Raw genomic sequence first — 26,905 nt, forward strand, 5'->3', positions numbered from 1 at the left:
AAGGCCCAATACATGGAAAAGTGTGCCTTTGTCCCGGGAAGGCTGCGGGCCGAGAACGACACTGCGCAAACCTGAGCACAGAATCAAAATGTGTGCTCTGTGTATTCATGGAATTGTCTGCACATAGTAACCGTATAGGCAAGTCGTAGCCGGAATGTCCCTGACACGCTGCCACGCAAAGCAAAAACAGCCAGAACAGCTACCTTTGCAGGCTCCCGAGCACGAATATACGCACCCCTCAAACAGTGCATGGGATCCCCTGCAAGTGGGCCTGAATCTCGGGCACCTTGCCTGGTGTCCCCCGTAACTGTTACCGGCTCTACGACAACATGCGTAGGATTTATCGGAACTCGGGTAAAACTGATAAAAAATCTGCATCTGAACACCCATAAACCGTTACTGACCCCGCTACAATGCGTATGCGCGCCCCTAAGTCATATTGGAACCACCGCTGCGTACAAGCTCCCCTACATCCGACATCCAATCCTATTTGTGTGCAGTGATTTCTATTTGCAAGTGTCTGTACACCTGCCTTTGGTTGGCGTATAGTATGAAGGCTTCGCGTGGCCATTTCCCCGCTGAGAGGTTACACGCTTGTATCGATGAATACGTGTCGTTCCACGCAATAGTGGGCGTGCAATGGACTGCATTTGGGCCGTCTCTCATAACGCCCACTTTTTGCCTTGTTCTTCTTCATTCTGCATGTTCGCCTCCTACCCGGCCCTCTGTGCAAGCCACGCCAACTTTCTGTGTGGTGTCTGGCACAAGGCACTCGGCCTCTCGCAGTGTCATGCCAAACCTGCGTGAAGCCCCTCACAAAGTACGAAAAAGTGCTGTGCATTTGATTCCATGAATCGACAAACAGGATTTTGCACTCCATTTGGCACACAAAGGGCCTCATCACGACTTTGGCGGAAACCCTTAAATCCGGCGGCGCGCTATTACCGCCGGATTTAAGGGTCCGCCAAAACAGGACTTCTGCAGATTTCGCCCCAGCTCTTGGCTGGGGGGAAATCGGCCGAAGATTCGCGCTATTACTGTCGGCGGGAAATCCGCCAGCAGTAAGAGCGCAAATTTTCCCCATCGAGCCCAATGGGGAATGGGGCATTCCTGAATGGGCTCAATGGGGAATGACATTACCACCAAACTCGTGATCCGGTGCTATTAGCGCCGGGGAGTTCGGCGGTAGGGCTAATACCGCCAGCAGTAATACCACCGGCGTTACCGCCAAAGTCGTGATCAGGCCCAAATTCCTGATTTTCCGTGCAGATGATTCCATGAATCGGGCCCTTGCTGTTCCCCCTTCAATCTATATTCAAGTGATAGTTATAGAACGACATTTAATTTCCCTTTTGACCTTGATTTATTCGATAAAATAGGCAATGTACTCAAAGATGATTCTGACCGTGCAGACATCATTACTATACCTCTTGCAGGACGTTTAAATTTACGGGTCGGATACATTTTTGGGAACTTATAAAAGAGAATGTGAGGGTTTTTTCGTGAGACATTGACCACCTACTGACAATATTCCCACAGTATTATGAGAAGTAAAAGAGAAAGAAGTCAGAGGGAACAGAATTAAATCACAGCTCTATTACTGAGCATATTCAGGTTGTTTCTAAATATAATGATATACTGAAATGTATCAAAATGTTTCCAGATAAAAGAAAGTACAGGTGGACATGCTGGATGTCTTGGGCGTTGGTAAAGGAATTCCAAAGGCTGAACACTTGCATAATTTGTGTCAATCCCGATTGTGTCTAAACTGCAATGAATGTTCTTCTGGAATGTGTAGGAAATGCAATCCGTGTGGAAGGAAGTTTGTTGTGGTTTTGTCCATCACTGTTTGGATGAGAATCATGACTGGGGGGACAAATGTCCTTAGCATTTAGTTTCCGTGTCTTGTTGGAAGAGTTTCAGATCTAAACTGTCTTAGAATACTAATAATGGTGCCGGTTTCATGGTTGTTATATGTAAGCTATATCTGATGACACATGGGCTTTATGATTCTATAATCACTATGTGTAGTTAGATGTTCATTACACTATTCTCATGTTACTGTTGTTAAATGTTGACTGTAAATTAAATTATAAATAAGGAATGCAAATAAATACGCAGAATGGTCAGCGCTGTGTATAGTTGCTAAGGCAATTGTGATGCTAGGAGAGACAGTGGGACCTTGCACACTTCTCAAGCAGTGAACCCTTTGCACAGCATAGCGATTTACAAAGTAATGCGGAAGCTTTTCATGCAAGTACTTTCTGATGCCCTGGAAATCACCAGAACAATAATGAGTTGTGCTCACAATAGGCGCCATTATAATACACCCCCTGTTTTTGAAATAATACAGATAATGTAGCTTACTACTGGTTTCGCATCAGGACTCTGAAGCAAGATGATTGGAAAGATTAGCAGGAAGGAAATCTTGGTAACCTGCACATTGACTGTATGGACGCACACACTGGGCGCTGGCAGCAAATACGCATCTTCAGCAACTTGCAGGGGAACAGGAGGACAATGACATGGATATTGATCCACAGCAGCAGCTGAGGCAGGAATGAGTGATGCCATGTAAGGGAAGGTTGTCCTTGAGGGACACACGGTGTAATGAATCCTCCAGGTGTGGAAGAGATATGTTCTAGGTGGTCTGTCACAGACGGCGAATAGGAAAGGCCTATCAGAGCACTTCCGCCCTGTGCATGGGCAAACAAGATGTACAAATTGGGTGCCCTAGTGCCCTCTAATATACCAGCTAAAACCTGGCAAAGAATTTGTGTAGACGTAATATATAATTTTGTTGTTCTACCCATGAATGATAGATTTATGTATTTTGTGTAATTAATTATGTATTTAATTTATTTTACATTTATTGCAGCACACAAAGCTCAGAGGCATCTAGTCGCAAGTTTCAGCACAAGAGCGGTAGCACAGGCCACACTGTGCAGGACCAAGCCTAAAAGTTACAACATAAGGGTAGATGCTGAAAGCACATTCCAGTAAAGCCTTGCATCGTGGTGCAGGGGCCTACATCCGGTGTACAAGTAGGCATAACAAACAATATGCAATGGACAGAAATATATATATATATATATATTCACAAATTAAGTGAAAGTGGTGAATCTTCTAAAACAATACACAAGCTCAGAAAAGCGACCCTGGGATGGTAGACTTTGAGCGGCCTCAAATCAGGTGTTTCCACATTTGCATGTCGCTCTTTGAAGATGGAACCCTCTCATAATCCTGAACTATTGTACATCATTTTGTCCTTGAAAATAGGCTTTCCACCCGTCCTCACCTGAACAGTGGAATGAATACACATTCACCAAAGTATGCTTTAAAGGTACAGGCTGGAAACCCAGACATAGTTGGGGTACGGTACTACAACGCGGGCACCCAGCGTTTCACAAAGATACGGAACATTGCCTTTGCAATACAAGGACATGAACCCAGTGCGAATATATCCCACCTCCCATTTTAGAGGCATGGTAGTGTAAAGGCACTCAGAGGAGAGAGGCTCAGATGAGGGGGGATCTGATCCGGTACTTACTCAGAATGATCAGGATCCCCAGGATGAAGAGCACCCCCGCACACACCAGCCCTCCGATCCGCAGCGTCTGGTAATCTGGGGAGAAACAGAATATGTTGGGGTGAGTTTTCTGACTGCACTCTGCCTTATGGGAGACTTCTTGGAAAGGCGGTAGTTCTGCCAGTGCGTGCATGCCTAGCGATTGCGGGTGAAGGTGTGCATTCCACTTGCAGAGCATTGACTATTTGAGCAAAGTCCCAGAGCTCTCTGCACAGACCCCGCCCACAGGCAGAAATTGGCTGAAAGGGGTGGACTTGTAACACAGATCAATAGAGGGGATCAAGCGGACACGCATTTTAGCTTTCTTGAAAGTTTTGACAAGATAACACACCCAGGCCAACAATAATGTTGTGAAGTTTAGGACCCCGGACACTAGTAAACCGACAGAAAGGCGCAGGAAAGATGCCAGCAAAGAGTATCCTGGACCGTCGAATTGAGGATGGCAAAACACTACTCACCACCTATTTTCTCACGATAATTTTATTTGACAGTCATTTTGTGAAACATAAAACATCACATAGGTCCTCCTCAGTCATACAATCAGTTAGAAACTCCAATGACTTCCTCCATAGCTCACACGCACTCAAACAATCATACACAGTTCATATTTGTCAACACTAAAACATGGTTCCATAATACATATGACCATACATATGACCATCTAATACAGAACATTTGCACACCTTCTGGGGTTTCGACGAAACATCTTCTTTTGTTGAACAGATAGACATAATTATACCAGAAGGGGTGCTATATTATTTGCAAATATTCTGTGTTAGATGGTCATATGTATTATGGAACCATGTTTTAGTGTTGACAAATATGAATTGTTATGATTGGTTGAGTGCGTGTGAGCGATGGAGGAACTAATTGGAGTTTCTAATTGATTGTATGACTGAGGAAGACTTATGTTATATTTTCTGTACCACGAAATGACTGTATCATGTGTTTGCAATGTGATCCGGTGCTGGCAGAGAAGAAAAATCTAGGGCTCTTGAGCTAAGAGACAGTTACCTTTTTACATTACTTCTACATTATATTGCCCCCACTATGACGATAATGCAATAGCTACACATCATGCAATCTGTACAAGCCAAAGCTCTCTTCGCAATGCATAACTAAGTCCACTGGATATTCCCATGATACCATGCTGTGCTGTTCCTTCTGCTCGCATTGGAAGCAAGACTACATGGAGCACCACAGGTTCGATCCCGGGGTCCACGCTTACAAACCTCTGGGTATTAAGCGTGTTATAAATAACCAATTATAATAATAATATCAGACAGGCAAGCTACTCTGCTCATCATCCCAAAAGAAGATATCCATTCATCCATTGGCATCTGAGCTTTGATGGTAAAGCCCTCCATATGCAGGGCTCGAAGCTCTGGAACTCACAGAACCAATTTTCTGGAAATATTGCACATTCCAAGATGTCCACCGCGTGTTTAATGTTATGTTATGTTACCTGGCATTTATACAGCGCCTTATGTATCATTGGTATGATCTCAACGCACTGGTAGGTTGAATGCCCTCGGGAACCGTAGTTCAAGTCAGTAGAGAGAGAAAGAGTCATTAGGTGTGTGTGTGCACCGGATATGTGTGCAGCCGGTGTGGCAGTTGCATGATAGCTGCTTCTTAGCGGTAGGTGTAGTGGTTGGGGGTAAGGGATATGTGTTCATTCTGGAGGGATGACCCCCAGACTGATTTGTGGCTGCGTTCGGCCTGAGGAGACGCTTAAGCTAGCGGTGTGATCGCTTGCTGTGTTTAATTAGGATGATGAGGAGTATGTGGCGGCTGTTAGTATGAGAACAGCTATACCGAATGTGTCATAGTATCGCTATGTTCTAGTTGAGTGTTGGTGTATAGGAGAGAGTAAGTGTGGTAGTTTAATATTGTGGTTATCAGTTAGGCTCTTGAGATCGAGCACTCCATCTGTCCACATAGCTTGCTCCATCCATTCCGTAGACCAATTTCATCCTTCCCATCCGTTTAATGTGTTCAATCCGTTTCATCCTTCCTATTCATTCGATCAGCTTTGTCTGTTCCATCCACTCAATCAGTTCCATCCACACTATCAGTTCCATCCACACTATCCGTTCCATCCACTCCATCCGTTCCATCCATTCCATCTGTTCCATCCACACTATCCATTCCATCCACACTATCCATTCCATCCACTCCATCCGTTCCGTCCACTCCATCTGTTCCATCCATTCCATCTGTTCCATCCACTCCATCCGTTCCGTCCACTCCATCTGTTCCATCCATTCCATCTGTTCCATCCACTCCATCTGTTCCATTCACTCCATTTGTTCCATCCATTCCATCTGTTCATCCGTTCCTCTGTTCATCCACTCAATCTGTTTCATCCACTCCATCTATTCCACTATTCTATCCTCCGAGGAGGCCGCCAAGCAAGAGACCTTGTTGAGCCTAGCCCCCAGGAACAGTGCATCCTGCGATGGAATCAAGCAGGACTTTGGATAGTTCACTGAGAACCCCAGATCCTTCAGCATCTGGGTGGTTCTGTGTGTTCGACAGTGATCTCCATTGACTTGGCCCGGATGAGCCAGCCGTTGAGGTACGGGTACACGTGTATCCCTTGCAGACAGACCTGCTTGGACCAGCCTAGTAGTCCCAGGCAGAGGAAGCTTACCTGCTTGAGGACTTTGTAGATATAGCTGGAGTAATTCTCCTTATTCTGCTTGCTCTTCCCTTTGCTCTTGTGCAGGAGCACAGACTTGGAAACTTTCTTGGGTGGCTCCTCATTCGTGTCCATCTTGGGGTTCCGATTCTTCCCTGCCTTGGGCATCACATTCTCATCCATCTTGCGGCTTTCATTCTTTCCTGCTTTGGGGCTCACATTCTCATCCATTGTGGGGCTCGCATTTTGTTTTTTGTAGATGATAACATCATAATTCCATAGGGGAACCCGCTCCGAGTCCTTGAATATCCTGTTAATCTCACATTTTGATTACGCGCCTTGAAAGAGTCTAAAGGAAGTATGCGCACTACCCTAAAAGTAATGAGAATTGTTAATAAATTCAGCCTTTTTCTCAGGTTTGTATTGTTAAGCTGCTACACTCGACTCCTCACGTTCTAAATGCGTCATCAATGACTCACAATGTTTGTCTCTTCTTCCATCATTCACTCTCATTATTTCTCCATCTTCTTTCTACAATGCCATCTTTAAGAACACAGAAGGGTGGCACAGAGAAGGGATGGCGGCCGACTGAACAGCTATTCACTTAGAATGCAGAAGCACTGGCTCAGCCATACAATATGGTGAACTGAGGCTCCCAGGACCCCCAAACAGAACAGGGGTTGATGACATGTAACTAAGCTCCGTGATAAGAACGATCGAGAAGGAGAGAAATGCTGCGGTGCTGAGAGGCAGAGATACACCCAGTAAAACGAGCATTGGCAAAGACAACAGTCTGGGCTTTTGTGTAGGTATGCGATAGGCATTTCTTGGCAATGCTATAATGGTATAAATTGGCAAACAGGGAGTGATTACCTGAGCATATGATGGCAGTATCTGGCAAATGCCAATCTAATACCTGAAGCCAAAACTGTTGACTTTATCGTTGCTTGTTTTTAAAAGGACTTCAGTGCCTGGAAGAGATATACATCAATAATCTAAAGTCACTCTTGGTTAATGCATGTTTACTACACCAGTAGCCATTTACAGCTGCAATTACGCCATTAACTCTCACCAGACTGCTTAGGAGTAACCCTTGCAGGCTGTTTGTTGTTACTGCTTGAAAGAGCGAGGAAAGAGATCCCAGGATGATGTGTTTTGGGCACAGAGGGGCAGGTAGTGGGTGGGAAAGGTCATAGGGATTAATGGGGCCATGGGAAGTCAATGGGTGGGTAAATAACCAAACAACGCCCACAAGCTTTGCGCCCCTCTGTGATTTTTTTCACTTTTTGAAGGGCACACATAAAAAAGATTGATTTATTTCGATCGATTTTGTGCAGCCCTCAAAAAGCCGCAAAAGCACATGGCTGAGTTTTTAAAATTTTATTCAGGGGCTTTCACCCTCTGAGCCTCCCTTTCGTTGTTGCTCCCCGACTCCCCAACCACATAAACACACAAACACACCACCAGTTTCATTTCGCCACTGCCCCAACCCTTCTCAAACCTTCCTTTGCTCACTCACACACACAGACAGACACTCACTCACCTGACACTCCCGCGACTCCTCTTCTGGGTCACGCCGTGCCTGTGAACCTCTGCAAGCACTCGCGTGTGTTCCAGGGGTTGACAGATTTAGAAAGACCGCTCTGTGCGGTCACAGTGAGATCTTTCTAAATCAACCTTTTTTTTCTCGATAAAAAATAGAACTATCATTTCATTTAATACCCCCCTCCTCACTTGCCATCTCCCTCCTACCCGTAGTCCAATGCGTTAGTATTGGCTTATAGGTGGTGCGTAAAAGGGAAGGCTGTGCAACCACTGTTCATAACACAGGAGCCTTTAATGGACCATTGGCTCCAGTTCCAGGGACTATACCTGGCTTACGGTATCGATGATTCGAAGGCCACCTGTGAAGAGGCCACAAAGGTCACACACAAAGTATTATCTAATTTCCACTTCGGGAGGCCGATGATGCGTGTTGTGTATAGTTTGGGATGTAATATCTCCACACGGAGATTGGAGACAAGACAGCAATGGCCGAGGAAAACGATGAGTGGTTTAAATCACCAGCACTACAGGCAGCGCTAACACAATGTAAACCTGCATGTACAGAGGAAAGGCCGCAGAGGGGTTATGGGGAAATTCGATACTTAAAGGAAAGAGATGCGGGACATTGTTTCATTCGAGGAGCTAGAACTCACAGTCTGATTTTTTAGTGTAGTGGTGCACCCAGGTGTGGACAGGCCTATAAGGAACTCTGGAGAGTTCCTGGTGGGCCGCTGCACCCTGAGCCTCTTTTGTTTGGTAGTCTATTTTATTTCCACGTTTTCTCATAAAAGAATGTTTGGGCTTGCCGAAAATGTGTCATATGTGTGGCCACTTTGAAAATAATTTCCAGGGCCTCTTTTGGTTCCCAGTACACCCCTGGGTGCACCTCAGAAGCCATGACAGAGCACAGGTGTCCATGAAAATGTCCTGGAGAGGGTTCCTTGAGGTGCACTGGAAACAGAACCAGTAAGTGAAGTCAAATGATAATGGGTGGGAAAGCAGTGGCAAAAGAGAACGTCAGTAAGAGTCTCTACATTATTGGTGGAAATCGGCAGGCAGCGTGAGGTTGGCACTCCTGGCCTGTCGCCGCCCACCCTGGATCTAATGCTTACCGTAGGTGAAGGGGTCTTCCTCCTCTGAGTGCTCTGGCTCTGTAAAAGAGAGACAGCGGTTACAGGATGGCTGTGCCAGGCTCGCCCATCAGGCACATTTGGTACAAGAATCTCTTACCAATGGTGCCTGCACAATAGAAACATAATTATTTCTTAGGATGCTTCAAACACAAATAGCACGGTCATGATTTGACTTTGTAGTGTAGCAGCTCGGGCAAGGCTGCTCAATTGATGCCCGGGCCAAGACTGATGTGGATATAATGGAATGAAGGCGCAATGCCAGTGGTTATGATTTACTGAAAACAACCAACATCTGTTTTTTGTTTTGTTTTACATGTTCTCCTTAAGTGAGGTAGGGTATTCTCAGATGCGTGTGCCTTGCTTGCTACTCCTGTGGACTCAAGCTGGCCCTCATTAATTAGAAGCAACAAGGCCAAAGCATGGCTGTAGTTGCATGCGTTTCTGTGCAGAGGGGGCTACAGGCTATGCAAGGACTGTTGCCACTAGAAGCAGGTTGGTCTCCTGTAATGGTGCGCGCGGGCTGAAATAAACAGCACCTTGATGTTGCCAAGAGCAACGGCAGTCGTGGTAAAAGCTTCCATCGATCTTTAGTTTTGGGCTGGTGTTATGGTAATACATGCACAGGTCTCCTTAGAACCTTGTGCATGTAGATTCCATTTGAGAGTGCCTCGCCAGTTGATGCTTCCACTGCAGCTACCTGGGGGCCTCAAATAAAGCTCTTCTCTTCTCCCATACTTTGTGCCTCTTTATTTCATATGGCGACGAGGCACTGTACTGTATTTATTTCAGCTGGCTGCAGTGCCTTTTAAATAAAGGTGCTTCCAAAGTGCGGCAGCTACAGGCACGTGCCTGTGTTGTCACTTCCTGAGATGACACTGCCCATGGCATCACCTAGGTGGAAGCGTGTGCCATATGTCGCCCCCACCTGATAAAGGTAAATGTTGGCTCTCTCTACTGCCCCTTTCCTGTTGTCGACTTTTTCCTCCTATGTGCCCTGCATTACTTTCACACAATACCCACCCTCATGTGAAGTGATTTTACCTCCTATTAGTTCCCTCTTGTCCTTCCTCTCTCTCGCCGGCCTCGTCTCTCTGGCTCCCCTTGCTGCCACTCCCTCCACTGCCCCCTCTTGTTGATGCTTCCCATCACGCGTTGCTCTATTTTGACTCTTTATAAGCCGCTTGTCTTTCACCAATCTCCTGATAGCCTCTCCTGCCACCGTTCTGCAACATTTCGCCTTTAAGCACCCCCATGTTGCCCTCCTTACACTTTCCTCTCTGCGTCCTATCCTGCCCTCCTTGCCACTGTGCCGCTTTCACCTAGCCAGCCTCCTTAGTATCCTGCTGCCCTCTCCGCCCGCCTCCACTCCCCTCACTCTGCCCTTTTCTCCCGTCCTTCCTCTCTTTCTCTGCCTCTTTCTCCCACTCTCTCCCGTGTCCCCACTCCCACCCCGCTCCCGTGGCTGGATTTCTCTTTCCTCTTCACTCACAAAGCTCCAGCTCTCTTTTCCTACCTCTATCCCCAGCACGTCCCTCCCTTTTCTAGCTCCACCCTGTGAACGTTCCTGCTCTGTATTCAAGCCCTTGACCTCTAGCTGCCCCCTTACCTCTCCCCACCCCCACAATGGGCCTCTCCTCCGCCCTTCCCCCAGCAGGACGGGATAATCGGAGTATTGACTGATGCCAAGGGTCAGCAAACCCGACAGCTTCAAGGCTATGCGCGGCAGGGCGAGGTCAGCCTGTTAATGGAGAAGCGGCGAGGGTAGGTGGACGCAAGATTAACCACAGTCCCATCAGCCGTCATATATACGAGTTACTGTCATCCTGGCATTAAGTGTCAGCATTAGAAGTAATCGGCAGCTAACATGAAATTGAAATAGACACTGCGGATCTAAATATATTTTGACTAATACCATTTAGCTCTGGGCTATGTATAAGCAGCGGACGGATAGCTCTGCTGCCTGAGGTCTGTGTAACTGGGGATATAGCTCTACTGTCCAAGGCCTCCCTCTACAAGGGCCTTGCAGCAGGAGGGCTAGCCCTTCATGCAAGCAGGCCAAGTTTGGTCTCCTATCAGTTGTGTCCGGGTCAGCCCGGTCTTTAAACCCAGAAAGATATCGCTGTTGCCTAGGTTATCTAAGCGCTGGGTCTGAGCGTCGTAAGCAAGTAGGGGAGAGCGTTCTCCGATCCATTTGACCGCAGAAAGCGTGCGTGGGTCTCATTACGAGTTCATCAGTGTGTTTAAAAACAGTGGTAATGCAGTGGTAACGGAGCTACCACTGCATTACCATTGCATTACCACACCGCTGAAGTACAGGCTTGGAGGTAAGGCAGAGGAAACACCTTTAGCAGAATGCTGGCGGTCATTTTTCTGCCTTAACACCCAGAAATGGCCAAATCAGCAGTTTTACCACTGGTGGTAATACCGCCGACAATCCCCATGCAGTCCTATGGACTCCAATTAATGGGGACTAACACTGCCTACTACCACTTGTAACCGGTGGTAATACTGCCAATGGTAATGCCGCCAGACCAAGTTGTGGTAACGGCAACCACGCTTGGTAGTATCCCAGTTGTATTACTGCCGAGATACCACCAAATTCATGATGAGGCTGAAGTCTGAATAGACTCTTTCTTCAGAGGGAATTGCTCTGCTGTGTGAAGACTGTTACTATTTAGCGTTAACTGCTCTGCAAGACGTAATGTAAAACTTTATTTTATCTCCAGAGAAATTGCTCCGCTCCTGGGTTATCTGACACCCCAGTGTGTAAGGCCGTGTACCCAGCAGAGATGGTTCGCGTGTCTCTTGGCCCCTGGATCAAGAGAGCTGGCCAAGTAACTGTACACCTTGACCTCTAAGACCAAAGTGAGCAGGAGAGCTTGTTCTCCACTGGCGGTCTCTTTAAGATCACTGCAACTAGAGAGACACGGATAGCTCAAATGTCTCCCTGGCCAGAGAGATTGCTCTGCTGTCTAAGGCCTGGGTTTGTCATGGGCAGTGGACCTTTGAGATGACTCTTCTGGATAAGGGTTGTGTCTGAACAGGTCTTTATTCATGCGTGCATTTTTATCACCAGATAGCTGCTCTGTCTAACGTTTCTGTGGGGCGTGTGTATCCAGAGGGATGGCTGTGCTTTCTGAGGTCTGGTCCTGTAAAGTAAGTCTAAGGTGAGAGATAGCCTGGGTGTGTGCAGTAACAGCGTCAGAGCCACTTACCGACTGCGGCTTCCACCAGCAGAGCAGAGCACAGGAGGAGGAGGAGGAGAGGGTGCGCCGCCATCGTAGCCCTGCAAGAGAGAAGCAAGGTCGGTGAGTAGGGCTGGGCAGAGCCTCCTCATTCAGAAGCGGCGCAGCACAGGCAGCGGCGGGGCAGTCTTGCGTGCAGTCTTCCCCGGCGCACAATAGCTCCAGCCATTAGTGCAAACTTCCCTGATGCCCTGACCTGCAGCTAGAAGGCCCTGTGCTTTAGGGTACATCCGTTTTTTTGCTCCAATTGTTTTCTGTACAAATGCGTTTTAACACTACGCTTGCACTTTTGTCAAGTGAAGCAAATCGTCATGTACTTTCTTATTTGCAGATTTCAACACCGAGCCCGTGTAGCGCAGACTCAGACTGCGAAGCCCGAGGCCTTCTCACATGCAGGAGGAACCCAGCACGTGCAGGCCGCCATACAGGAGGCCGCGCCGGCCATGGCTCCAGGCTGTTCGGTCCATCACTGCAGCCACAGGGAGGCGCTCGGGCCTGAGCAGGATCGAGCGGCCCAATGGGACAGACCCATGGCTGCAGAGGCGGGAGTGTTATACAAATCAACGGCCCGCCATATTACTAATTCATTTTCATTGGCAGACTGGGAACCAAAATTGGCCCTCGAAATAATGCTTAAAGTGTCTCCATATTACACATGTTTAGCAAGCCCAACCCTTTTCCTATGAGAAAATAAACAGGTTACCATACAAAAGAGGCCAAGGGTGCAGAGGTCTGATGGGAATTCTCCAGAGTTGCCTACAGGCCAGGCCACCCCTCTTCCATTTGTATTTTCAAGTGCGTAGTTGGAGTTCAAAGGATTAGGTGATACATTTGGAATCATGTCGGCTGGGACAAGGAGATATTGCCCATTTCTCAAGTCATGGCCAGGCTGAGATATCCACAACGAAGCCCAGGGCTGCACAGCCAGCACCTTAACAACCTCACAAACATGTATTTTTGTTGTAACCACAGACTTGATGGGATAATAACAAGTGAAAGACCCCACCCAGCACCAGTTACCTTGCAAGTCTGTGTCCACCCACACCTCAGTTAATGAGAGGAACAGAATGAAGACACCGTGTTATGTTCATATCCATGAGCTCTACTGCCATGTAACAAGCAAAAAGAGTAAGGTTTAATATGGTATGATATGATATGATATGGCATTTGTAGCGCGCCTATACCCAAGTGTTTCAAGGCGCGGCGAGGAAAGGAAGCAGGGACGTCATTTTACCAAAATGCCAGGGGTAGCAGGAGTGACATCACATGACCTTTGACCTCTGTTGACATCATAGGCAGTGTTGTCATTTGACCCCACTCTGAAGGGACAACATGGGAAATGATACAACATGACCTTTCACTGCTTTAATGAGTCTAGCAATTATTGTATAGAATTCCAGAAAGACAAATTATTTGTTATTATTCTTCTTTCTTGTTTAGGGCCACTACTCAAAGTGTTACACTTGTGGAACCCCCCTGTTTTTTTTAAGAGGCCTCAACATAAATTCCAGCCACTCCAAAAACAAAGAGCCACATGGCACCGGCCACAGCCCAGGAGCTTCAATTTCAGAAATAAGGAGGAAAAAAGAATATTTGTTGAAATTCTTTTTAGGGGTAGCAACGGAGTCCATCGGAGTAGCAAGGGAAACATCAGGGGCCACAGTTGCGAACCCCAAATGACGTCCCTGCAAGGAAGGGGGAACAGAGGGAGGACAGAGACAACGATCTTACTAGGCCAAGTGACAATGAGATTGCGCAAGCCCATGGGATCGGGAGGGGAAAAGTGCCAGGGGAAAGGGGAAGGGGCAGTGCTGTACAAGGGATCAAACAATAATAAGAAGTACGGCCAGCAGGTGGCAGGTGCAAGGGTAAGTGCAGACAGCAGGTGTCCAAAAGGGCTGCTAGGGGGACTGTAAGGTTACAGATACAGACCCAAGTGCAAGGGTAGCCGAGAGACAGTGCAGGTGTGCAACTGGGCGGGCAGCGACCTGGGCCGAAATCAGAGGGTAGCCAGGTGACCAGTGCAGTATCAGATAGGAAATCAGCAGGGGAGAGAAAGAGAGAAGGCAGAAGTCTGTATGTCCTTAGCCACATGTTGTTTATATCATGCAATGAACAGGAGGTTTTTGACAAAAAATCTCCACACCTAACTGATCTAATTACACAACGTATTGTAGTGTGTGTCTTAAAGTAGTGACAGCACAGTGGTGTCAAATAGCAGATGTTTGAGGCGTGCATTATTTTAATTTTCTGACTTATCTTTTTATTTCAGGAAGTGGAAACAAGCTACAATGATATTCTTTTTGCTTTCCATGTTTCAATATGACTTTAAATGTTGTCAGGCTGAAGAAGTGTGCATATTTCACAAGTAAACTTTTTAAGACAGTACTGTATTAGGCCTTCAAATCCAAAATTTTAATGTGTGTAACAAGTAAAGCTTGAAATGTGTTTGGCCAATTGCTTGAATTCCAGAGCGGGTTACAACCTCTGCTTCAGTGTTCTGTCAAAGCGTGTTATGCTGGCACATCATTTAATCTCACTCTGATGTAACTGCAAACATCTGAGTCTTTATTAGTGGTTATTCACAATGTTTGAAAAAAGATGCCCTTACAATGGGGAAGATTTAATGATTTTAGGGCTAAAATAGGGTACCCTCAAGCTACTCAGTCAGTGGCTCCCAAGGGTGTCACCTTGCATTATTTTTGCACTAGCCTTCCCATATCACTCCCCTTGACATACAGGTATATTGTCTTTCCAGCCCATCAGTGCACCACAGATTTAAGTGTAGCAAACTAACTGTGGCAGAACTAGCATTACTCTGCCTAAAATAAAATCAGTGCAACTTCGTTCTAAGCCCTTTAATGCTAGGTCATTGAATTACATGACTTCTTCAATTTTCACGGTTTCTAGGGGCTTCAGGATCTGCAAGAGGTGGGTTAGTGGATTACTTTAGCAGCAGAGGAAAGAAGACAAGTTTTTTTTGTTAACATTTTGAATTGTGCAGATCTGAAAACATAGGGCTATCTGTGGATGCAACTTTAATATATTTTCTGATCCGTCTAGAGCACTGGGTAAAGTGAACTGCAAGTTACTAAAGTAATTGTGTGTGAGGGTATCTGTGGTGTCTGTCACAGCAGTGATTAAGGAGTGTGGAGAAGTATGTTGGTGTATCTGTAGTGCGTAAGTGTGACCTTTAAGGATATTTAGTGCACATTCTGCTGATGTAAACTCCATTGTCTAACCTGTTGTTTCAGTGGAGGAGTCGTGTATCAATATGTTTGTGGGTTCGGGTGGGAGATAGAATGATTTTGACATGATTACTGTTACTTTCTCCAATCAGTGCCAAATGTGATTGCATGGCCTCACTATGCAGGTATGGGATATTTGGCCTTTCAAAATGCACTTCCTGCATCACGTGAGGTTCAAAGGCAGCCACACACAAAAAGGAAACTGCATTGGGCTATGTTGGGCCTAAAATATAGACCATTGAAAACACACAGAGATTACTGCCAAACTGAATAGGCAGCAGTTCATTACCAACTGCCAAATCAAAATGCTGTTTCTAGAGAAATACAATTAAATGGGCCTACAAATGCAGAAATGCTTTCTTGGAAAGGTGAAAGCACAATTTGACTGGCAGACTGAAAGGTCAGCAATTCATTTTCAAACTGCAAAACAGGAAAACACGTTGTACTTTGATAAAACAGGGAGACCACGGAAAATGTGTGCATTCTGCAACTTCAACCCAGGAACATGGAAAATTAAATGGCACTGCAGAAGTAAACTTCAAGGCATATATTAAGAAAATGTGTGGCTTGTCACAACTGTTCAGAAAAATAACTGTGAGAAGAAAGACTCAAAGTAAGTGTGCCATATGTGTGAATGACAAATAAGTCAAATCAGAGGCCTTCCTTTCCCTACACAATGAAAAAATGAAAGGCACTTTTGACAGAAAGAGGGCCGCACGGAAAAATAAAGACATTTGCATCTGGGATTGAAAGAAACTGTTTACCAATGAAACTCCAGTGCCTGTGCCAGTCTAATATAAAATATAATTTAAAGATGAACATTGATGACCTGGCGCAGGAGAAATCTGCATATGATGTAAGGCCTCCTGTGTAAAACAAATTGTAATATGTAAAATCACCACTTTCTGTTCAGGAGAATTGGCATAATTTTATGTTCAGGAGAAATGGCTTCAGTTTCTGCTCAGAACACTGAAACAGTGACCTTCCCCCTATCTTCTATCTATCTAAATTCTCTTTTGAAGCAACAGCAGTGACCAAAAAGGAATTTATGGTGGGTTGGGCCCTGCTCTCAAAGATAAGCAACAAATTATCCATTAGCATGGGGAGAAAAAATGCTAATAGTTTTTAGCAGGCAAAACCAACAAAGACAGCAGATATCCAGATCTCATGTTGATTGGGGAAATGAAATCTAATGTGTAATTTAATTCAAAATATGCATATATGTTAAGAGATTGTTATTAGTTTAGCTGGAGGATCATATTTTGTTCTTTTCCTCAGTAACCATAAGTCACACAATAATGGTTCAAGTATCATCAAGAAGCTGACAAACATACCCATTTGTTGATTTATCTCGAATAAGAATCTGACCTTTGGAAGAAGATATACAACCTGAAATGTGGTTATGACTTCCCAGAAAATGTCAAAAAGCATAGCTTTTGGGTGGTGATAGCTTATATGTAGAGAACATTTTGGGTTGATAACTGTTATAATCGTTTAATGAATCAAGAAAACCCCTTGTTCAAACCTGAAACCTTGTGCAGTCACAAGACTCATTTTATTTGGGGCCGGGATGGGCAGACCGTTTCAGGCATATATATATATGACGAAGCCCGGTTTGGGTGAAATGCGTAATTGTGTGTTTTCTTCATGTGTCCACCTACTCTTTGGAACCTAAATGGAGGAGTGCCGCTGTGAGCCGCACAATTGCAGTTCTTGTTTTCCATATATATATATATATATATATATATATATATATATATATATATATATATATATATATATATATATATATATAGTTATGCTTAACTTTATTATAGAAATATTAGAGTTTTTAATTGCAAATTTGAAATGTGTAAAATGTAAATTCAAGTGGGTGGTCTGAGGCCTGACAAAATGTGGGCTTGACAACTGAATAGGCCAACCAAAGAAAGAGGTTCACCTTGGGTAAGGGGATGGAAAATATTTGTTCAATCAAAACTAATGACCAATAATTTGGCATGACATTATTTATACATTTTTGTAGGAATGGTGTAAAATTCGTAACAGGACGCACAATGGAAATCAGAGAGAAAGCCTGGATTTACCTAGGTGGGAACTGCTGATAAGATCGCTGGAGGAAACAGGAGAGGGGACAGAGGCTGAACCCTATGACCAAGGAGAAGCAAAATAGAAGGATTCAGCATGGAGAATATGCATGACTGATTCTGGTGATTCCTGTCCTGTACCTTAAAGATGACCTGAGCCTTGATGTCCTTTTCCCTGAGCACAAACCCAGACATATTTTATGTAAGTAAACTTGTCCAACAAATCCAAGTCTTGTGGGGATCTATTTGATTCATTTGATTCCCATTATTGATTGGGTGGGCACACAGATTAGTTCCTTAGTATTTTTGCTAAACAATGATTTAATTAATTTCCACATAGCCAAATTACAAGGGGTGATTTTGTTGAAATTCAAAATTAACAACATCACTTCTAAAGTGGATACAAATATATAGTCTGTAATGTAATTGGGTACTCTATTTATTTTTGCCAACCGAAAAAATTCCCTAAAGGGAGAGGTGCATTAAAAATGAATTTGCCTACTGCTTCTCATTCCCCTGAATCCTGCCTTATAGCAGAGGGGGTCCAAGTAAATACCTGGGTTTGTGTGTGCTGGGACAGAACAGTGTTTTTCCAAAGTTCCCAGTGGAATAAATGATTTAAAAGCACACCATCTACTGAGAAAGTGGCACACGAGAGAAGGGAGAATTTGCCTTGCATAGAAAAAGGGTTTCAAATATAAATAAAAAGACAACGCAAGATGGTGCCGTCATGGCGTCATTTACTGCAGAACTGAGCACTTTATTGGCGTGTCCTCGTGTTCAGCAAAAGGCCCGGAGCACAGACTGCAAAAGCCGCTCCAGCGTGTGCCGTCGGCGTGAGGAAGACGCCGATTCTCGTATTTGTGGAAACCTGTGCCTTTAACGGAGTCCGCCCGCAAGCCCCGCCCCCACCTCCGGACAGCCTACATCAGGTCCCGTGCCTGCGCACCCGCGCGCGCACCCAAGTGGACCAAGTGGCTGGCTGTTTGGCTGATGACTCTGTGCTCTGCTGTTTACAGCCGCACCAGTGTGTGCCGTCGGCGTGAGGAAGACGCCGATTCTCGTATTTGTGGAAACCTGTGCCTGTGAGTGGTGTTCAGGAGCTCTTACCTGCGCTCTCACTGTGGACATTGGACATTACATTACGTTTGGTTGCGTTGCTTACGCTTCTCTCTCTATCTTCTCTAGTTAACGGAGTCTGCCCGCAAGCCCCGCCCCCATCTCCCGACAGCCTACATCAGGTCCCGTGCCTGCGCACCCGCACGCGCACCTAAGTGGACCAAGTGGCTGGCTGTTTGGCTGTTCGGCTGGCGGAGGCGGTACTGCGGTGTGTTGTCTTTATTCTTTTTTATTAATTCTTTCTTCCATCTGGTCAATAGGGGAGCCGCTACTTTGTGGCTTCAAGTGTAAATATGAGGAAACTTAAAATACCGCAGATACGTAAAGAAGCGGGTGCCAATTTCTTTTCAGCAGTGAGCACAAGACGAGCTAGTCTTGCCTGTGCTGCTGCCCTACCTTTGCCTGAAGTTAACAATGAGGAGGTTGAATTGTTGCAGTGTGCACATGAGTGCTCCCTGTTGGGTAAACAGAATGGGGAGATCATAGACTCCTCTCAGCCATTATTTGGGGGTGAGGAGATATCTAATACTATGGGTGATAAAACCAAGGCTTTGGGTTCTGGCATTGACTCTGAGCTGCAGATACCTGATAATGACAACGGTTTTCCTAGTGATTTTAACTATGATGATTTGCTGGATTTATCTAATCAATTACCAAGCCATGCTCTGAAATCTGCTACAAATATGCCTGATACATCGGCATCTGATTTCTCTATGATGAAGAGTCTCTTTAACCGGCTCATACTTACTGAATTGCGGAATCAAACGAAATCTATTGGGGATCTAGTCTCTGAAATTTTTTTGCTCCCAGGTAAATTATCTGATTCATTGAGTAAAATTATGATGATAAAGCTGGATGACAATCTCAGGCCGAATGCTGTTAGCTCTGGTCCTATAAAGTCTCTCTCTGTTCAGCCAGTAGATGAGATTATTGTTATACCTGCTACTCAGGATTCTGCTGTGGGGACCGGCATGGGTAGTACCAAGTCCATTTCCACAGATAAAGCTCAATCTGAGCAGGTGGGGAATGCTCCCGGACAGATAGAGGAGCGGGGTATAAATGATTCCAAACTCTCTAAAAGACAGAGGAAAAAGTTGGCCAAATTGAAGAAAAACAATAATAACGGTCATAAGCAAGGAGGGCAGATGAAGTCTTCTAGAAAATTCCTCAGAGATCTCACTTACGATGAGGTTGTTGAAGTACAACTAGTCGGTGTAGAGAAAAAATTGCAAAGTAATAAGTATGTAGGAATGAAAGAACAACCTTTAAAAAAAAGCAGAGGTATTGATCAATTCACACAGAGTTCCTATTCTGAAGGGGACAATCCACTTTGTGATATTTTGAAAAAGAAAAACCACCGAGATGATCTATATGAGATCTTTAATGCTGCCCTGCCATATGTATCCTCTGTGGAATCACAAAGTCCTTTAGAGGGTGAATATATTATACTGGCCAACGAAAAAGGGTCTGTCATGCTTGAAACAAAGACTAGTAAGGAAGGTGTACTCAGTCATGAGTCAATCCCAGTGAGGAATCATGTAGGTATTTCAGTTAATACTGGATTGGGTAGTTACGATTGGAAAATCGTATTGGGTAAAATACCTAATGACATAAATACTGAAGCAAAAGAGAGGGAAACCGTTGTTAATCCTGTAAAGTCTGTCAGACATGTCTCCAATATGAGTAATGAGAGGGACACCAAACAGATTGTGAATAATGACGCCTTCTATGAATCCCTAATAAAAAAACTCAAGGAAAAACACTCTAAAGACCTGTCTAATATGCTGGCACGACAATCATTGGGTAAAAATGGTGTTGGAAGCTACAAGGATTATTGTGCTGATCGGGGTGAGGGGAGGTCTGGAATGATTAATCCTAGTGTCCAAGCAAAGGGTATCGAACAGCCACTGGATTGCCCGATGCTTGACTTAAAAGAACCCGTAAGGCCGGAGATACCGGGGCTTGTTCTGACAACACTTTTTAATGATCCCTCTATGCCCTCACTAAATAGGCAATTTATACTATCATTATTAGGTCAAATTCCTGAACTTAGCCTGATCATTTCTGCCGACATTGACTTAGTTGATTACATACATAGACAACGTCTCTATTACGTTCGTCTAGTTATTCCATCACCTTTGGTTAGAAATCTTCTCCTGAAAGAGGCAGAACAGCTTCAACGAAGAGGCTATGACATCTTTGAATATGTATATACTCAACCATTGGTAAAACAGTCGCTCTTAACCAATAGTGGTCAAGCGAAGGGATTGTACCATAATAACGTGGTGGGGGATCTGTGCCTGTAACTGAGAAGTCGGATACACAAGACTGGAGGTGGCTTGCCCTGACCCTGCGTGAATCTATTGATGCTCTTAAAAAACTGGCGAAGCCCCTTTAGTAACCGGAAAAACAATCTCGAAAATACTAAGCTGGAATTCACGAGGATCTTCGCATCTGCTACACAATTCCAGCCTTATGAACGATCTAGCCCAATATGAGTTTGTCTGCATTCAAGAAACCTGGTCTAGGGCTCACCTTTGCTGGGAGGGTTTCACGGTCTTGTCACTAACCGCAAAAGGGGGCAGACGCGGTAGACCCAAAGGAGGTCTTATAACGGCAGTGAAAAATGTCATTGACCCTAGAATCACGGGTGAATGGGCTTTTTCGGACCACTTTTTAGTGGTGGTGTATATATTAAAGTTTAATGCGGTGGATTCTGCATTTCTGTTAGTGAATATATATTGGAACCAGGCAGACTACTCTGATAACCAATTAAGGTTGGAACTATGGAATTTGGGCTCATTACTTGAAACCTGGTTGGTTGTTAATCCCGGGGGACACATTGTGATTGTTGGCGACCTAAATGTTGATATTCCCGCTGATTCTCCTCTTGGTGACCTGTATACTGGTAACTATGAGACCGTATTACCAGTAGTTGACAATCCCAAGGGTCGAGGCAGAATTTGGTCGCATTTTATTGAGATCTGGGGATTGGTAGTTGTGGCTAATTCTCTTCCTACGTGGAAAGCGCGAGGTTACAAATCCACTATTGATTATATTATTTGCTCGGTGGGTGTGTTCAACTGTACTGGAAGGCTGGACATCATTGATACTAATCTCAGTGACCACTGCATGCTCTCTCTTGAATTGGTCACTGTGGGTCACTCAAAATCAAAAATGATGTATAATCACCCCTTGGAAATTAATCATGCGGGGAATAGAATTAAATGGACTGAGAAAAAAAACTGTTCATTTACTGCCACCATGATTAGAGATTATGAGACCTTTTCTGATAATCAACGGGTCGATACATACTCGGCTGTTAAATTTACAGACTATATTACCAGATCTCTTAGAAAAATGGAGGATTCCTCTGGCAAGAAGAATATAGATAATAAATTTACGACCCATTATTTTGATGTGTCAAATGAGGAAAGAGATCAGACAGGATTGGAAAGTGGGGTATAATATTACTGATACTGTGGCTATGGTAAAGAAAATAAAGCAAAAATATAAAAATTGGTCCATCCAACATCGCATGGTTAAATATCAGAGGGATGGTGAAATTATGTTAAATTCCCTACGAGGACATAACTCCAGCAATTTCTGGAACTTAATTAACAACCTTGAGAAACCTCAGAAAGAGTTACTTCTCAATCCTATTAATGAATCTACTTGGCTGGGACATTTTGCCGATATTTATCACACTAAAAATCATGATGTAAAAGATGTTCTGAATTGTAGATCCCAATGGCTCTTGAAATTTAGTACGTGGGACATTGTTGATTTAATATCTAAATCTAAAAATTCGGGTGCGCTTGGGCCGAACAACCTTTCCAATAAAATTTTCAAACGTGAACCTCTTATATGGGCAAAAATACTTTTTAGTTTGTTCAATAATATACTACTGACCAGAGTTCTTCCTCTGTCATGGAGGGTTTCTATTATTATCCCAATTTTTAAGAAGGGTTCCCGACAATGTCCCCTAAGCTATAGGCCAATTGCCATTTCGGATCCAGAATCCAAATTATTTGCTTCAGTTGTATTGAAGGAAATTCACAAGTGGATGCTTGAAGAAAAATTTCTCGACATTAGACAAATCGGCTTTAGAAAAAATATGGGAACCGAATGTGGAGGGATGATACTTAGCTGCCTGCGAGCGGAAGCAATGAAGAAGGGTGCTTTACCTGTCTTTGTTGCGTCCACGGACTCAAGCTCCCCTTTTGATTTGGTGGACAGGACGACTCTCTGGCAGAGACTGAGAACATTAAATATGCCTCCAATTCTGTTTGATATAGTCAGGGCTGTATACTCAGATACAGAAATAAGGGTAAGATTGGATGCTGAGGGTACTCTTTCTGATGCACTGACCGTCCACAACGGTCTCCGTCAGGGCTGTAGGTTGGCACCCACAATATTCAACCTTTACGTGAGTGGTGCGAATACCGCCCTGTCAAATAAAGGCCTCGTAGCTCCCAAAATACAGAACATCCGTTTAGCATGGTTAGCTTATGCTGATGACTTCCTCCTTATCGATAACACAAAGATCGGCCTCCAAAGATTGCTTAAAGCCTTTGAAGAATTTATTTCTGCTCTACTGCTGAAGATTAACTCAGCTAAAACTGTGATAGTTTTTTTGGGCAACAGAAATAAGAAGCTGGACTCGCTTACCTGGTCATGTGGTAATTCCCGTCTCAGAGCCCAGCCTGTGTTTAAATATTTAGGTTTTGTTATATCAGGGTCCAACTTAAGATCAGTATTTAGAACTCAACTTAGATTCAAGGCGGACATTGCAATCTGTCAAATGAGAGTCATCGATTCCAGATTTGGCAGATTCACAATGAGTCCTCTGAGAGAATTCTACACGAAAAAGGTCATCCCTAGATTAATCTATGGAGCGGAATTACAGTCTCTAAAATACGAGGGGGATTGGCTGTCCACGGAGAGTTACATTTGGAAATTGGTTTTGTATTTTCTACCTAAATCAATTCCTTTTGAGTTAATTCTGTATGAATTTGGTCTAAACTCTTTATTGGCTTACGTAACCTGTAAAAGACTAAAGCTGTGGAGGAAATGTATGTCTAGTGAAATGAATACACTCTACTGTTGTGTAGGTCAGGACATTGGTAACCCTTTTATACAAGAGCTGAATGCTGAAACTTTAAAGACTCTGAAATCTCTAGGTATGTCAGTAACCTCTCTTAAGAATAAACCCACACGGGTGAAGGAAAGTGTGATGGGGTTTGACTGGTTACATACAAAAAATAAAATCCTGGACTCTAAACTCTATCATCAAGTATGTGCATTGAATAAATGGTTGCCAGTCATGGAACAGTATTTAGTCAAATATCCCAGTAAACGGATAAGAAATGATTTTATGCGTTTTAGATTTAATGTCATTGCTACAAACCAGATCAACTCCATTAGATCGATTGTGAAAGGGTCTTGGAATTGGTGTAGATTCTGCTGTGTAGAGGGGACGGTTGAGAATCTACAACATATTTTGCTGGTGTGTCCGGCACTCAAGGCCGAAAGACTTCTATACTTCAGTCAATATGTATCGAATACTGCTAATGTGGATGGGGATTTCATCTGGTATAGAATGCTCCATTGTAGCAAAGGCAATTTAAACATTAGGGTTGCAACGTTCTTGAGAAATGCTTGTGATCTCTTTTAAAGGGTATCGACTGTATCTAATGGGAGAGAATGGTAATCCTATTTGGTGACCTCTGTCTTTTGCTGTTTTTTTTTTCCTTGTTTATTTGTACTTGCTCTTTGTACTTGATTTAGCATTTCTTCTTATGTGATTGGTACTTATTTTATGTCTAAGTTGTGTAAATACGTTTGAGAAAGTGTGTTCTTTTAAATATTTTGTAAGGTTTATATAAACCATAACAAACAAAAAAAAAAAAGTGTTTGTTCTGAAAAGTTTGTTGTACTATTACACTGCCAGCATTGCTAAGAGCACAGTGCCAGTCAAAATTCTTTTTACATGTGATTACGTTAAACAAAACAAAACTGATAGCATGTGTGAAATTGTTTCTGCCACTAGAAAAAAGTGTTGGATATAGTTTAAATTAAACTTCATATAAAATAGAGTGACACGCTTCTGATCTTGTAACGTTTCAAGGTGCTGCATGCTATTAAAAACAAATCCCAGACAACGTGTACTGATTGTACATGTTGTGGGGGCTAAAGAGTTTGTGATCTCTGCTATTCTGAACCAACTTGTGTTTTCAATTTGTGGAAAAAAAAAGAATTATTAGGAAAGAAAAGCATTTGGGCCACAGAGTTAGGTGGCGTGATCTGTGATTTTGTACAAATATAAATGCTCCTATTCTGTAATAAATATATATTCTTTCTATACACCAGCCTGCTTCTTGTCTTATCTGGGCACAAAGGTGAGGGACTTATGTGGTTCTATATGAATCATAGACAGGACTAGATTTAACTTAAAAGGAAAGTTGGTGTGGTGCTTTTGATTGGGGAGACCAAACACCCTGTATTGATGGTTGCCACATAAATATCTCCTACAATCAAGAGCACACAGAAAGGTGAGTACTTGTGACTCAACAGGCAACCGAGGACAAGAAGGGAGTTGGAGCAACACAGCGAAAGACCAAATGGGCAATGGACCGGAGGAGAGTGACTCACCAGGGAGCCAACAACCACATGACTGACGGACAAGAGGAGAAGTTCCCAAGGGAGGGTTTACAGGTGACTACATATCATGAGAGACTCGCTATTCTACTAATGAGCTTTGCTTTTACCTTAGTTTTGATTCAGTCCATTTTATGCAATGGAAGTGACTGCAGGCATAGGATTACTGGCAAATATAAGGTATATTGTTTTAAGGTAAGCTATGGGTTTGTCGAAAGTATTGAATTGCTGTTTTGCTCAATTATTGTTATTGATAAATACAATTAATTATATGTTTTGTTACCCACTATTGTTTCACAAATTTCAATGTCATGTTTCAAATGCACAACTATGAAAAATAAATGCTAACAGATGTTTTAAGAAAAGCAAACAGCGGATAACTGCCTGTGATAAATGCATGAAAGCAACCTACTAATGCGTGAGCCAAAAGGCAACACCAACATCGGTGTCCTTTAACCTTCAAACAGGGGGCTTGCTCTATTGATCAATAGTGTAAGGACCATGCCTTATACTGTGACACTTTTGCATTCACCCTACACGTGGACCTTTGAAGGGTTGCTCCAGGGCTGATTTATTCCAGCCAATATTGAGAAAAATGAGTACATACAAGATTAAAAGTATGCTAAGTTGTTAAGTGGAAAGACTATCCTTGTCTCTTACATTTATACAGGTGGTCATGTGATGTAAACTCTAAAACCTGCAAGAAGCTTGAATATTCCCCCTTAGACTTAGTAAGTTAGCTACTAAGTAGCATAATAGTTGTTTTATTATTATGAGCAGTCAGCATCATGAGAACACCACCACTGAAAACCAGGGGTATTCATGTGAATTAGTCACCAACATACCAAAATGCCACAATAAGAACTTTTGTACCACACATGACAGGGACCTGGGATACAAAGTGCTGTCCTCCATAGGAACAATAACTGAACAATTCATAGAGTCAATGCTATTTGCAAACGCATGGACACACTTGATTATCTTTACATTAATGTAAAATTGCCTTAATGCTTTCATTTTCTGATTCTAGGAGGGAATTTTATTTTGAATGACACAGAGAAGGGAGCTTGCTTAATTCTTATTACAGAAATATCCCCATCTATCTCTGGTTCTTCAAGAAATAAGAAGGAAGAGAAAGCATTGTGTAGTTTATTTTTTAATGACCATTCATTTCTAATAACTGTAAAAGTGCACCCGATCTTTTAAATTTGCTTAACGTTGATACAAACATTCAGCTTTGAAATCCCTCCACCAAGTATCCTGGTTCTAGTTTGGAGTCTTGACTGTATTACTGTTGCACTATGCCACAAGTCCATGTGGGATTATGATCTGTCATACTCTCAGAGTGATTTCTCATCTGAAGCAATATGGGCTGATGATATCGTAGCAGTACCTAATTATAGGCCAACTTCACATCCACCTACATATACATTCTTGATTTAATTTGCAAAACCATTTTGTAAATATGTTGTAGTACTTAATTATAAGTAACAGTCTTGTTCACATGTCACATGTCCACACATAATTGTAATCCTCAGACCTGTTTCTTTATTGTATCAATTGGGGTAACGATTTATTTTAGCTTAAAGCTTATCTTTTAAAATGGAATTCTACTAGCACCACCTTACTCTGTATTTT

At 43.6% G+C, this 26,905-nt stretch overlaps 1 protein-coding gene across 1 annotated transcript in view; it reads right to left on the bottom strand.

Moving 5' to 3' along the window:
* The window catches only part of LOC138451415 (phospholemman-like), a 366,388-nt gene that overhangs the window by 98,604 nt on the left and 240,879 nt on the right, over positions 1 to 26,905 (bottom strand). Inside the window, exons 2-4 of the mRNA XM_069604909.1 lie at positions 12,127 to 12,197; positions 8,891 to 8,929; positions 3,551 to 3,625 (exon numbers count right to left, since the gene is read on the bottom strand). Coding sequence (XP_069461010.1) covers positions 3,551 to 3,625; positions 8,891 to 8,929; positions 12,127 to 12,190 — 178 coding nt within the window. The 5' untranslated portion in view covers positions 12,191 to 12,197. The remainder of the gene's footprint in view (positions 1 to 3,550; positions 3,626 to 8,890; positions 8,930 to 12,126; positions 12,198 to 26,905) is intronic.

Source organism: Ambystoma mexicanum, chromosome 1p (genome assembly GCF_040938575.1).
Source record: "Ambystoma mexicanum isolate Mex_15411 chromosome 1p, UKY_AmexF1_1, whole genome shotgun sequence".
Classification (NCBI taxonomy): domain Eukaryota; kingdom Metazoa; phylum Chordata; class Amphibia; order Caudata; family Ambystomatidae; genus Ambystoma; species Ambystoma mexicanum.